Source organism: Lepidochelys kempii, chromosome 5 (genome assembly GCF_965140265.1).
Source record: "Lepidochelys kempii isolate rLepKem1 chromosome 5, rLepKem1.hap2, whole genome shotgun sequence".
In the NCBI taxonomy this organism is placed as follows: domain Eukaryota; kingdom Metazoa; phylum Chordata; order Testudines; family Cheloniidae; genus Lepidochelys; species Lepidochelys kempii.
Window position 1 is genome coordinate 13,597,098 of NC_133260.1, and position 14,964 is coordinate 13,612,061.

At 44.2% G+C, this 14,964-nt stretch overlaps 1 protein-coding gene across 5 annotated transcripts in view; it reads right to left on the minus strand.

Moving 5' to 3' along the window:
- Positions 1–3,894: 3,894 nt before the first annotated feature.
- Positions 3,895–14,964, minus strand: part of ST8SIA5 (ST8 alpha-N-acetyl-neuraminide alpha-2,8-sialyltransferase 5) — a 105,308-nt gene continuing 94,238 nt past the window's right edge. For all 5 annotated transcript variants that reach the window (XM_073343464.1, XM_073343467.1, XM_073343466.1 and 2 more), the window contains 2 exons: positions 11,421–11,513; positions 3,895–10,517 (listed from right to left, as the gene is read on the minus strand). In XM_073343464.1, the coding sequence (XP_073199565.1) occupies positions 10,049–10,517; positions 11,421–11,513 (562 nt within the window). In that variant the 3' untranslated portion in view covers positions 3,895–10,048. The remainder of the gene's footprint in view (positions 10,518–11,420; positions 11,514–14,964) is intronic.

Here is a 14,964-nt window from a genome sequence, read left to right on the forward strand (position 1 = left end):
GGATCTTATCAGTTTAGTGTGATCCTTGCCCTTGCTTTTCCTTGCTGTCTTCCAATGTCTGGCATGCATTTGGATAATTTAAGCTGCACACAGGCTTCTGAGTGATGAGTTGTTAACTGGCTCCAAGAAGGACAGAGGAAAGATTTCATGTGTGAAAATACCTATTCACACAGGCATGTGGATCCAAATGCTGAAAGCATTGCAAATGCAATTTTCTTCAAACAGTTAAATTTTGCTGGCAGGGATGTCCAGCAGGTCAGAATAGAGGCCCCATGATCTCTGTCGGTAGCTTTAAGTGCACTCCGCAGATCTCCAAACTTTGATGCCCACAATTCTGAGCTTTTTAACTGAATGGGCTGCATTTCGAAATCTTCAACACCCATCCACTGAAATACAGACAAATCCAAGTTGCTTTCATTGAACTTTTCAGGTTTAATTAGAAAAGAACGCATTGGGCCAAATCGCTGGAAATCTTGAAATCTGTCAGAAAATTCTGATTCCAGTTCTTGCATGTACATTCCAATCTCATCAGCACTGACAGTGCAACATGTAGATAGCTCTTTTATGTGTTGGAAGTAGCAGAAAGTCGAAATTCAAACACCCCGAGAATAAAAGGATAGTTTTACAACAAATGCCTTCCAGGTTTCATAAAGATCCAGAACCGTTTGCCCTGAGCCCTGGAGGTGGAGGTTGAGTTTGTTTACATGAGTGGTGATGTCAGTTAGAAACATGAGCTTACTCAGCCATTTGTCATCATCCAGTTTGGTGTAGTTTTGTCCTTTTTCTAACAAAAAGGACTTGACTGCATCAAAACAGTTTACAAAGTGCACCAAAACCTTGCCATGACTTAAACACCAAATGTTGCTGTGAAGTGAAATGAACGAACATTTAACTTTGCTTTCTTAGGAGCTGACATTTTGTCAAATGTACCCCGCAACTTACAGTAGGGGGAAAAATCGCAACAGATGCATAGACAATCCAGGAAGTTTTTGGAAAGCGTAGGGGACAATTTCCTGGCGCAAGTGCTAGAGGAGCCAACTGGGGGGGTGCTTTTCTTGACCTGCTGCTCACAAACCAGGTAGAATTAGTGGGGGAAGCAAAAGTGGATGGGAATCTGGGAGGCAGTGACCATGAGTTGGTTGAGTTCAGGATCCTGACGCAGGGAAGAAAGGTAAGCAGCAGGATACGGACCCTGGACTTCAGAAAAGCAGACTTCGACTCCCTCAGGGAACGGATGGCCAGGATCCCCTGGGGGACTAACTTGAAGGGGAAAGGAGTCCAGGAGAGCTGGCTGTATTTCAAGGAATCCCTGTTGAGGTTACAGGGACAAACCATCCCGATGAGTCGAAAGAATAGTAAATATGGCAGGCGACCAGCTTGGCTTAATGGTGAAATCCTAGCGGATCTTAAACATAAAAAAGAAGCTTACAAGAAGTGTAAGGTTGGACATATGACCAGGGAAGAGTATAAAAATATTGCTCGGGCATGTAGGAATGATATCAGGAGGGCCAAATCGCACCTGGAGCTGCAGCTAGCCAGAGATGTTAAAAGTAACAAGAAGGGTTTCTTCAGGTATGTTGGCAACAAGAAGAAAGCAAAGGAAAGTGTGGGCCCCTTACTGAATGAGGGAGGCAACCTAGTGACAGAGGATGTGGAAAAAGCTAATGTACTCAATGCTTTTTTTGCCTCTGTTTTCACTAACAAGGTCAGCTCCCAGACTGCTGCGCTGGGCATCACAAAATGGGGAAGAGATGGCCAGCCCTCTGTGGAGATAGAGGTGGTTAGGGACTATTTAGAAAAGCTGGACGTGCACAAGTCCATGGGGCCGGACGAGTTGCATCCAAGAGTGCTGAAGGAATTGGCGGCTGTGATTGCAGAGCCATTGGCCATTATCTTTGAAAACTCGTGGCGAACCAGGGAAGTCCCGGATGACTGGAAAAAGGCTAATGTAGTGCCAATCTTTAAAAAAGGGAAGAAGGAGGATCCTGGGAACTACAGGCCAGTCAGCCTCACCTCAGTTCCTGGAAAAATCATGGAGCAGGTCCTCAAAGAATCAATCCTGAAGCACTTGCATGAGAGGAAAGTGATCAGGAACAGCCAGCATGGATTCACCAAGGGAAGGTCATGCCTGACTAATCTAATCGCCTTTTATGATGAGATTACTGGTTCTGTGGATGAAGGGAAAGCAGTGGATGTATTGTTTCTTGACTTTAGCAAAGCTTTTGACACGGTCTCCCACAGTATTCTTGTCAGCAAGTTAAGGAAGTATGGGCTGGATGAATGCACTATAAGGTGGGTAGAAAGCTGGCTAGATTGTCGGGCTCAACGGGTAGTGATCAATGGCTCCATGTCTAGTTGGCAGCTGGTATCAAGTGGAGTACCCCAAGGGTCGGTCCTGGGGCCGGTTTTGTTCAATATCTTCATAAATGATCTAGAGGATGGTGTGGATTGCACTCTCAGCAAATTTGCGGATGATACTAAACTGGGAGGAGTGGTAGATACACTGGAGGGGAGGGACCTAGACAAGTTGGAGGATTGGGCCAAAAGAAATCTGATGAGGTTCAATAAGGATAAGTGCAGGGTCCTGCACTTAGGACGGAAGAACCCAATGCACAGCTACAGACTAGGGACCGAATGGCTAGGCAGCAGTTCTGCGGAAAAGGACCTAGGGGTGACAGTGGACGAGAAGCTGGATATGAGTCAGCAGTGTGCCCTTGTTGCCAAGAAGGCCAATGGCATTTTGGGATGTATAAGTAGGGGCATAGCGAGCAGATCGAGGGACATGATCGTTCCCCTCTATTCGACATTGGTGAGGCCTCATCTGGAGTACTGTGTCCAGTTTTGGGCCCCACACTACAAGAAGGATGTGGATAAATTGGAGAGAGTCCAGTGAAGGGCAACAAAAATGATTAGGGGACTGGAACACATGAGTTATGAGGAGAGGCTGAAGGAGCTGGGATTGTTTAGCCTGCAGAAGAGAAGAATGAGGGGGGATTTGATAGCTGCTTTCAACTACCTGAAAGGGGGTTCCAAAAAGGATGGCTCTAGACTGTTCTCAATGGTAGCAGATGACAGAACGAGGAGTAATGGTCTCAAGTTGCAGTGGGGGAGGTTTAGATTGGATATTAGGAAAAACTTTTTCACTAAGAGGGTGGTGAAACACTGGAATGCGTTACCTAGGGAGGTGGTAGAATCTCCTTCCTTAGAGGTTTTTAAGGTCAGGCTTGACAAAGCCCTGGCTGGGATGATTTAACTGGGAATTGGTCCTGCTTCGAGCAGGGGGTTGGACTAGATGACCTTCTGGGGTCCCTTCCAACCCTGATATTCTATGATTCTATGATTCTATGAGATGGCATGCACAACGTTAAATGCAATGTACTGTTCCACGTGACGTTATAGTGATGTAAGCAGCAAATCAGGACTTTAAAATATCCCAGTACGGTGGCACGGGAACAATTTTTAAGGTGGGGGTGCTGAGTTGCGCCCTTTCTTGCCCCTGTCTGCACCCCTCACTGCCCCAGGCTGGGGGCAATGGGCCACAGCTGGGGGCGGCTTCAGAGCCCCGGGACAGTGCCCAGGACCCCAGGATGGAAGCAGAGCGCCCGGGATCGGTGGCTGGGACCTGGGCCCGGCAGCGGGCTGAGCAGGGGCCGGTGGACAGGACCCGGGCAGTGTGAGTGCCACTTCAAAATCATCTTGCGTGCTGCCTTTGGCACGTGTGCCATAGGTTGCTGACCCCTGATCTAGACCATTCCTGACAGGTGTTTGTCTAACCCAGTGGTTCTCAAAGCTGGTCCACCGCTTGTTCAGGGAAAGCCTCTGGCAGGCCGGACCAGTTTGTTTACCTGCCGCGTCTGGAGGGTCGGCCGATCACGGCTCCCACTGGCCACGGGTCACTGCTCCAGGCCAATGGGTGCTGCAGGAAGCGGCGCGGGCCAAGGGACACGCTGGCCACCCTTCCCGCAGCTCCCATTGGCCCAGAGCGGCGAACTGTGGCCAGTGGGAGCCGCAATCGGCCGAACCTGCAGATGCGGCAGGTAAACAAACTGGTCCGGTACACCAGGGGGTTTCCCTGAACAAGCGGCGACCGGCTTTGAGAACCACTGGTCTAACCTACTCTTAAAAATCTCCAGTGATGAAGATTCCACAACCTCCCTAGGCAATTTATTCCAGTGCTTAACCACCCTGACAGTTAGGAAGCTTTTCCTAATGTCCAACCTAAACCGCCCTTGCTGCAATTTAAGCCCATTGCTTCTTGTCCTATCCTCAGAGGTTAAGAGCAATTCTTCTCCCTCCTCCTTGTAACAACCTTTCACGAACTTGAAAACCGTAATCATGTCCCCCCTCAGTCTTCTTTTCTCCACACTAAACAAACCGAATTTTTTCAATCTTCCCTCATAGGTCATGTTTTCTAGAACTTTAATCATTTTTGTTGCTCTTCTCTGGACTTTCTCCAATTTGACCACATCTTTCCTGAAATGTGGCACCCAGAACTGGACACAATACACCAGTTGAGGCCTAATCAGTGCAGAGCGGAAAAAATACTTCTCATGTCTTGCTTACAACACTCCTGCTAATACATCCCAGAATGATGTTTGCTTTTTTTGCAACAGTGTTACACTGTTGACTCATATTTAGCTTGTGATCTACTATGATCCCCACATCCCTTTCCACAGTACTCCTTCCTAGGCAGTCATTTACCATACAGTGTTTGAATGAAGGGGAAGAGAAGCAAAATACCATCCAATTCGACGAGCTTCCTGATTTCAAGGAGGTATTTTCTTAAGCTTAACAGTACTTGAACGGGATAAGAAATGATGGTATTAAAAAAGGATGGTGGAGCTGTCCCTAAAATCCTTCTTTTCCTCCTTTTGATTAATCTGCAGCATCAGGCAGGGTGCCTATGCCATAAACTTTGGCACTGAGCCCTGTGCATCTCATTCTACAGTAACATTTTACAGGTAATGACCACTGTGCATCTGAGGAGTGTTGTTCCGCTCCGTTATATTTATTTGCATCCTGGAAAGAGTGGATCAGCATTCCGTGGTCTCACACCCCCATCCTGAAAGCTGCTCCATGAAGCTAGACCCCTGCAACTGTGCAGAGCCCCACTGAAGTCATTGTGCGGATACAAGGCATCTGACTTTATGGAGCCTAATGCAGAATCGGGGCCCAAGATGAGAACTGGACTAAAGTTTCTACTTAGGGCATTTTCAAACCTGCATTCACTTTTCACAAGTCAGCTTTTGAGCAACACTCTGCAAAACATACCAGGCAGGTAAACATAAACTCTCCAGGAAATAGCATACATGTTATTTCATAGGCTAGTCATATATGATATGGGTTTTTCTAGATCTACATAGTTTGTGTATGACTGTATATATCTAATTCTATACAGCTATGTACACTATAATGAAAATCTTCCTACACATGTTTGGGGCCTGTTTCTGCAGTCCCTGCACAAACAAAACTCCCATTTACTTCCATGGGAATTTTATCTGGATAAGCATTGCAGGACTGGGCCTTTGGTGCAGATGTGTAAGTATCTTGCATATACATTTTTAAATTGTTAAAAAAATAGAGTAATTATAGAATCATAACCAAATTCTAAAGACAGTAAAACTGCACCTATTACAGTGTAACCCCGGTTGAGGTACATCAATCAGTTATGTAAAGCAAACAAAGAAAAGGAAAGGCCTGTTACCATGTAGTTGTGTTTTCCATTATCCTCTTTCCTGTCCTAAAAATTGACACACTTTCTTATAATGAAAATCAGATTTGCACCATTTTCTCCCCACTTACAGATGCTTTTCCAAGTCTTCCCTTGTTATAAGTATCTGTCACAAACAATACATCAGCCTCCTTTCAGTCACTGTTGTTCACGTCAACCAATAAAGCAAAGACATTTCCTCAGCAAAGTAACCATAGCAAAAAGAGCAGCAAAGAAATATTGAGCCAAATGCTGACATCATTACTCAATCCATATTCAGGCAGAACCAGTCAAAGCTAAGTCAGGGATTCAGGATCATTCTTATTATTATAAAGCTTAACACATAGCAAAAGGCAATGTTGTCTAGAGATTTAGGCAAGACACGGTGCACCAGTTCTAATCTCAACTTTGACACTGACTCACCTTGTGATAATTCACCTAATTTACCTCTGCCCCAGTTTCCTCAAGCATAAAATGCAGGTGTTAATACTTAGCTACCTCACCAGGGAGTTGTGAGGATAAGCTAGTTGGTGTTTGTGGAACATTTTAGGGATGAAAAATATTATGCCACTCTAACAAAAATATTGACTCTTATATCATACTTTTCATCCGAGGCTCTCAGGGTATTTTGTGAACAGTAGGTGACCACTATTATCCCTATTTCACAGGTGGAGAAACTGAGGCCCAGAAGTTAAAATGGCTTGTCTAAGGTCACTCAGCAACGGGAATAGAACTCAGGCCTCCTAATCCCTCTCAAATGCCATAGCCAGTAGTCTAAATTGCTCTGTATATCACACTTTTACCATCAAGGCCCTATACATCCATTAGTTTAGTCAACACATCAAAGTTGCAGACCTCTTTTGCATATTAAATCAAGGAAAAACATTCCACTCACTCAGACATTCATCCGCTCATATAGTGTGTGCTTAGTATTTTATGTCTGTTAAATACAAATTAATGCTTGCTCAAATGTAATATACCTTCAGTGCCTACAGTATGACAACAAAACTACAGGACCCTGAAGCATCGGCATCTCTTCTGTTTCACTCGGTATTTTCCCCCGTGAGCTTTCCCCTATGAGCTCTGAAATGCTATAATCAATTACAGTGATGGTTGTTACATAGTCAACAGGCTGCAGAATCTTAAATATCACAGTATTTCCTGTTCTAAGGAAAGGGAGGTGTGGTAGCATCTCCAAACATCATCCTGGTCACTGCTGGTAAACACTGACTTTTTAATTAAAACAACTGTACTTCTCTTCCTTTCAGATTTGTTTTCTTTATGTTTTGTTTATAATAGAAGCAATTTTGAAAGATATAGGGATAGGACGGAGCTCTGAAACCAAATTTCAAAGGAGAGAGTCAAAGTCTTGCAAGAACAGCTTCTGAGATCTCTACATTGTAAACTAAAAACCCTAGGCCCCTGATTCGGACTCAAACCCTAGGCAAAACCTTATATCAGATCCTCCTGTAGCTCCATAAAGGTACACAGCTCTTTACATGCCAATTAAGGTCTATGAGTCAAATTTCCTTCCTTTGAAGTTTTTAAGGTAGGCTTGACAAAGCCCTGGCTTGGATGATTTAGTTGGGGTTGGTCCTGCTTTGAGCAGGAGGTTGGACTGGATGACCTACTGACCTAGGACTTCAAATCTAAATAAGACAAGACACTGGACAACAATTCAGGTGAGGAAAATGAGAAAGTGTATTGTTTGAAGAGGTGAGGTTGAAGGAAGAGAGAGAGGACAGCAAGAGTGTCTCAGGTAAATGGGGCATGAAGGTGAGAGCGTTATAAAGATGTAGGATGCCATGGGAAAAGTTTGGGAAGTGCATGGGCAGAGGATGGGGGAGAGAGAAAAATGAAAGCAGAGATGTGAGATATAAATGGGGTGAGATCACACAGGGCTCTGTAGGGGACTGATTTTGACACAGTAAGAGACGGGACCAATGGAGGGTCTTAAGGAAAGGACTGATGTGACAGAATGGGGAAACAGAAAGAAGACTGGAAAGGAGAGGTGAGAAGCAGGGAGATTAGATAGGAGCAAGTTCCAGTAATAAAAGTGAGAGAGAACCAGCAAGTACGTTATTAATGGTGGGGTTGGAGAAAGAGCAGATATTGTTGATATTCAGCAAGCCGAATTTAGGCAATTTGGTGAGAGACTGGATATACATAGAAAGAAGAGTCTAAGATAACACCAAGGTTGTGGGCCTGTAAAATAAGAAGGAGAGTGCAGTTGTCAATGGAGATAGAGAATTAGGCCTGCTACTACTAGAATCAATAAGTTTGTGTTTGACTTCAAATTGGCCTTTAGAAAGGGAGACTGGAATGAAAGGAGGTAAGAAGGGTTAGATGCTAAATTGATAGAAATATTATAAATAGCTAGGGGGAGAGAGGTTGATGGATTAAAGCCAAACAGAAGAAGAAAGATCTCAGGGTCAGAAAGAGGGAGGGAAGAAAGAAGGGAAGGAAATAGTGTTGGAATAGGGCAGTGAAGGGAGAGAGCTTGTCAGATTTGGCAAATTTGGTTTCTGAAAAAGATGGCTACATAATCCTTGTCTGGATCCAACTTCTACATCCTTGGCCTACCCCTAATAGGGATGAGGAATCAGAATATCCTGAAGTCATTAAGAACTCTGGAATCTGCCGTATTAGCTCTCTACTACAGGCCATTAAAGTAAGTCCCGGGAACTAAATTAATCTGTCCCCAAACTAGACAAGTTCCATGAAGTTCAATGTATGAAACTAACTTGGCATCAACATTGACATCAACAGATCAAGAATCAGACCTCAGCAGAACTGGCAACAATAAACAGAAGAGTTCTCTCTCTACTATGCCTTTTAACCTCTCTTTAATCACACCTTTGTTTTTCAGTCAAGCCTGGCCTTAAAAACTTCAAAGGAAGGAGATTTGACTCATAGACAAATTTCCGTACAGGCACTGAAATAAGCTGTACCAGTATAAGGCGCCTTTTATAAAACTGCAACTACCCTAGGGCTTTTACCAGCATAACTATGTGAGCAAAAAAATCCCTCTGACATCACTGACATAGTTATGATGGTAAAACTTTTAAGTGTAGGTTAGTGCTAAGATGGGATAACACTCACAACCGTGTCCCCAACAGAAGACAATGTCTAATTCATACACTTAAGGTCTCTGAATGTATAACTTTAAATTAAACACACACGAACTATGAGAAGTGACTCAATTGTTTAACTTCATTTCTATCTCCTCCCAGCCCTCCAGCCAACAGCATTTACTTTCCACCAACTGCTGTAAATATTAAGTAACTAGAAAGTTTTCCCAATGGGGGAAGTACCTCATCATTCTGTTGCTTCATCAAAATAATCCGAAAAAAATAATCTGCAAGAAGAGCCTTGTTGTCTCCTATGGTTGATGCTGTATGAACCCAAAAATCAGTACTGCAAACCTCATGTAGAATAGTCTCAGGGGCTTCAAGAGAACTACTCACATGTCCTGGCAGAATTCTATGGGACCAATATATTACTTTGCCAAAAAACAGTCAGAAGTCCAGAGCTTGTGACTGCAGGAGCAAACACACACCATTAGCTTTTTTAAGCTAGACGGAAAGTATTTCAGGCTCTGAGGAAGAAAACGTGTTTGGGGAAGGGAGGGAGGCGGGTAAGACACAAGGAGGTATGTGGGAAAACAAAGAAGAGGAAGCTATGATTTGATAAGATTGATGCAGTTACATTTTGCTGGGAATTGCAGTTTAACCACCTGTTCTGTCCTGCCTGGCTTCTAACCAATGAGCTAACCTGACCATGAGATATTACACAGACATGTTTCATCGATGCTATGCATCATTACACAATAAAGACCACAGCTTATACCTCTCCCCTTACAACTACAATAATGCTTAAAGAATTTGTTTTTAAAACCCTAATGCAAGAGAACAGCAGTTTCAATAAAATCAGCAGTGTCCCCAGTGGTCTATGAGTCAAAACACCTTTCTCATGTTCTGCAGTATATGCTAAAATTCGCTTTACCCAATGGGTTCAGTTTGTTGCTTTTCCTGAAAGTGAAATGATAGCTACACTAATGTGCTCTGTATATCTCTAAAACCTATTGGAAATGTGCTTCTTGGTCTGATTTTCAGGGCAGTGCATATCCTATGATGGACGAGTTTCACTTCACCCAAATCACATAACCCTACCACAACTAGCAGGAAGGATGCTGGAATCTCAGCTTCTATTGGACGCAATGCTTTGAGAAATCGATATCGAACAATTATTGCATAATCTCAGGATGTAATAAAACTCTTCTGCACTAAACTGAGTTCCTGTTGCACGTTTACATCAGAGGAAAAATCATCATCATCATCAACAGCAGCTGCAAGTCCCAGTATGAACCCGCAGGATCCCCTTGCTGTGCATGTGGAGGAAGTTGAAGATTTCTGAGGGCATTGCGTGGAAGCCAGGGCGAGGTTTGACATTGTCGTAGTAATGGTGAGTTATAAAAATCCCTGAGGGGTTCATGGGGAAAGCCCAAAAGCCATAAAGGTGGACCTCTTCACAGAGCTCCAGGGCAGCAGTCACCAGAATCAATCCCGTGCTAATCCGCTTGGCACGCACCCCTTGAGCAAGCCAGTAGCGCGAGACATTGATGAGATACTGAGGGTGGAAATAGTAGACAGCTTGCTGAGATTGAAAATCGTCCAGGACATATTTGACCCGGATAGAGACATCTGTGTTGCGGGTGTTGTAGAAAGCAGGCAGCAGCACTGAGGCATTTTCATAAACCTGTAGCACATCATAGAAAGGTTTCCTCCATTTCTGCAGCTTATGGAATCTAAAGATCAACGGGTACAAGCGATGATCAGGCTGTGAAGTTCCAATATGACTTAAACTAACCAACAAGAAGCTTTCAATAAAGATTCCCTGGCACAATGAAACCCCCCTGATCTTAATAAATAGTGCTGCTTGCAAAATTTCTTCTGAAATGATGTTTCAGTAACAAACAAAAATGTACTTAGCTCTGTAGATGGCAGGAAATATGTCATTAAAAAGTTTTGGTAACAAAAAGGGGAGGGGGGAGAGAGAAAATCATGGATATATTTTTCCTTTCCCAGCCAATAAATTCTTTGACTAGTGGTCAAAAAATGAGAAAAAATATCCACAAAAATTTCATCACTTATATTTTCCATCAAAATTTAGGTAGAAAACTTTAAATTTTGAAATGTTTTTACCAATGGTATTCGATACGTATTAACACATATCAGTGTCAGTGATTATACAAGAATTAATATCACCTCAGAGCAGAAATTTTAGAGAAACATCTAAAATGTAATGTTTGAAAGCAGCTTGTATTTGTTGGGGCCAAATCCCAGTCACATTACTCATGCAAGGAGACACATTGAATGGACTTCTTGAGTGAGGTAAGCAGGATGTGGACCTAAGGCCCCAGTCCTGCAAGCACGTAAGCATGCAATTAACATTATGCGTGTGAGTGGTGCCATTGACTCACTGGGAACACATAAGGCCCTGCTTAACTTTAAGCACATGCTGCTGATTTCAGTGGGACTTAAGCATGTGCTTATGTGCTTCGGTGGATTGGGGCCAGAATGCTCAGCATATTACACGATCGATCCTTTAAGTCTTGTCTGCAGCCAGATTTTCTGTGACACTTTTGCTTGTCTGTTTTGCGAAGACAGAAGAAAAGTCTAAAGGGGTTAAAAAAAATAAAAGAATTGACCTTTCAGTAATAATGCTGGGATTGACTGTCACGACGTCTGTCTTTACTCCAACGTCCACTATATATTTCTCAGATACAGGAGGTAAATTGCATCTAAAGGAAAGAAGTAAAAAGCAAGTTCAAGAATGCCTTGCAGCTGTTCAGGATGAGAATATGGAACTGTGTTTAAACATTTGTTATAAACAGCAAAATTAGAAATAGCCTGTGAATTAAAAATCTGATCATGGTATACATAATCTGATGGACCGTGGTATATTTGCTCCTGCCTCAGCATGGGGGCGTGGACTAAATGACTTCTTGAGGTCCCTCCCAGCCCTACAATTCTCTGATTCTAAAATGAGTTGATGCTTAAACTGCACACTACAGGTCACAAATTGTTAATGTCAGTGGCTGTAAGAAGAAAAATATTTACTCCTCCCTGCTCATGCGAGTGTTAACACACACATGCACCCTGTAGAAATGTCCATTGCTTGTTAGTAACGTTTCCCTCTTATCAGTTCATTGACTTTGATTCTCATTATATTTATGGCCAGAAATATCTGGATGAGACTCCAAGAAAAACTCATCTCTAAACCCCAAGGATTCCTCAAATATCCCCCTCTATATTGTGGATACTTAAAACGCTTTACCAAAAAGCTAAAACATAAATTAGGTAACACTGGCATTTACACACTTATATGCCTTCTGTTACCGTACTATTGGAGCAACTCAAAATCTTATTTGTATTTATGCTCACTGCTCCCCCCCCCGGGGTAGGCCAGTGCTGTTCTCCCTATTGTACAGATGGGAAACTGAGGCACTACCACTGGAATGTGAGCCCAGGCTCAGGCTCAAGCCTAACCCCACATCCGTCCACACACAAATCATGCTAACCCAGGGCTCAGACACAGGGTACCAGGACCTTGACCCAGGGTTCAAGCCCTATTGCTTTGCAGAGTATATGCTGCCCCGCTTGACTCCGGTCCTGGGAGTCCTCCAGAAATTATCCCACAATCCCATAGACCAATTTCCTTTGTCCTTGCTATCTTCCTTTGTCTTCTCTATCTAGAATCTTCAATCTACTCTATAGAAAACAGCAGTAACCACCCTCGGTGTACGTCAGCAGCTTAGTAAGTCAGCGTTAACCCATCCATTGTCTTCTGATCATTGAGCTGCCTACACACTATCGGAGAGCCTTCCGTGTTTGCAATGGAGATAGAACAGAACAAGCCTTTTTGCAAAGCTCGCTGCTTCATGGTCACAGGAGCACAGCCTGGTTTTGGATACTCTCTGGTGCAAGGCCAGCAGAACTGTGGACTTCAGTAAGAGGACCAGGAATGACCACACACAGTAGCAAATAGTGAAGAAGCTGGCAGCTTTGCAAATATATCAAACCAGTGACTAGTGCAGGGAGTGGGTTAAGTGGCTCAAGAGTGAGTACCGGAAAACCAGGTACCAGAACTGCACCTTGGGGAACTTGTCAAAATCATGCCTGTTTTATGAGGAGTTTGGCCAGGTGCTGGGTGCTTCACCCAGAATGGAGCCAACCGTTGTGCATGATGACCTGGTCAGCTGGAATGGCACCCTAGTGGCCCCAGAATTATGGGTGGTGGATATCAAAGACAAGGGCAGGCTAAGCCTCCCCTAACCCAGACCATGGCCCCGCACATGTTCTGCTCTGAGGCCCTGCCCGCCCTCCCACCACCCCTGAAGCTGGCAGGGGCTCAGCTCCAGCTGGTGGCTTGGAGCTTAGTTGACCCAGGGGGACGGGATGGGCCAAGGGCAGCACTGAGGCAGGTGGACCAGAGCTCCTCCGGCAGTGCGGGCAGGAGTGGGGCACCTTGGGGCTCCTCTGGTAGGGTTGCCAACTTTGGAGATTTCATCACATGACAGAATATTTAATTAAAGATTACTTGATGCTTGTGGGAGGTATTCTGGAGTATGACGCTTGTTGTGGGTATGTAGGGAGTCTGGGATTTGGTTGGTTTAACTAAGGTCTGGTTGCTGCAGCGTGGATGCCAGAGCCCCAGGTTCAAGCCTGTGTTAGAAAATTCTTAACGTACCGGTAACCATCAGTGTAGATGCTCAAGCCCTGGGTTCTCTAACCCAGGGTCAGCTGACTTAAGGCCCACTAACCCTGGGCTTACATTGTAGTGCAGACATACCCTAAGAGGTAGATTTTTTTTTTACAGTATTAAGGCATGTAAAAAGAAAAGGAGTACTTGTGGCACCCTAGAGACTAACCAATTTATTTGAGCATGAGCTTTCGTGAGCTACAGTTCACTTCATCGGATGCATACCGTGGAAACTGCAGCAGACTTTATATACACACAGAGATCATGAAACAATACCTCCTCCCACCCCACTGTCCTGCTGGTAATAGCTTATCTAAAGTGATCATCAAGTTGGGCCATTTCCAGCACAAATCCAGGTTTTCTCACCCTCCACCCCCCGACACACAAACTCACTCTCCTGCTGGTAATAGCCCATCCAAAGTGACAACCTCTACACAATGTGCATGATAATCAAGTTGGGCCATTTCCTGCACAAATCCAGGCTTTCTCACCCCCCCCTTTTTCCCTGGGGACACACAGTTTGTGTGTGTGTGTGTGTGTGTCCAGGGAAAAAAAAGGGGGGGGGTGAGAAAGCCTGGATTTGTGCTGGACATGGCCCACCTTGATTATCATGCACATTGTAGGGAGAGTGGTCACTTTGGATGAGCTATTACCAACAGGATAGTGAGTTTGTGTGTGTGTTTTTTGGAGGGGGTTGAGGGGGTGAGAGAACCTGGATTTGTGCAGGAAATGGCCCAACTTGATTATCATGCTGGCTATTACCAGCAGGAGAGTGAGTTTGTGTGTCGGGGGGTGGAGGGTGAGAAAACCTGGATTTGTGCTGGAAATGGCCCAACTTGATGATCACTTTAGATAAGCTATTACCAGCAGGACAGTGGGGTGGGAGGAGGTATTGTTTCATGATCTCTGTGTGTATATAAAGTCTGCTGCAGTTTCCACGGTATGCATCCGATGAAGTGAGCTGTAGCTCACGAAAGCTCATGCTCAAATAAATTGGTTAGTCTCTAAGGTGCCACAAGTACTCCTTTTCTTTTTGCGAATACAGACTAACATGGCTGTTACTCTGAAAGGCATGTAAAGAGGCAGCTAGGTGCTTTTGAAAACCTCACCAGGGCTCTATCTACCTCATTAGGCACCTAAGTACCTTTACAAATCTGGCCCTAAGAGCCTTGCTCAAGAACACACAGGAAGACTGGGAGGAGCAGGGAACTGAGCTCAGCTCTTCCAAGTCCTCCCTATCAGGGCACAATCTTCTAATATTGAGGATTCTGCAATTAGAAGTTTTATGTCGTTTCAATAAGATCTGAAGTTGTTTAACAAGATGACAGTGATGACCCTTTGGAGGGAATGTATTTGAAGATAATCGTTCATACATTTGTACTAGTGTCCATATCATTTCGGAGACTGAAATCATTGTCTATCCTTCAGCCATGGTAGGATTGTTCCCTACTATATTTCTTCTGCTAGTTTGTCCAGTCTAGTTTAAAATT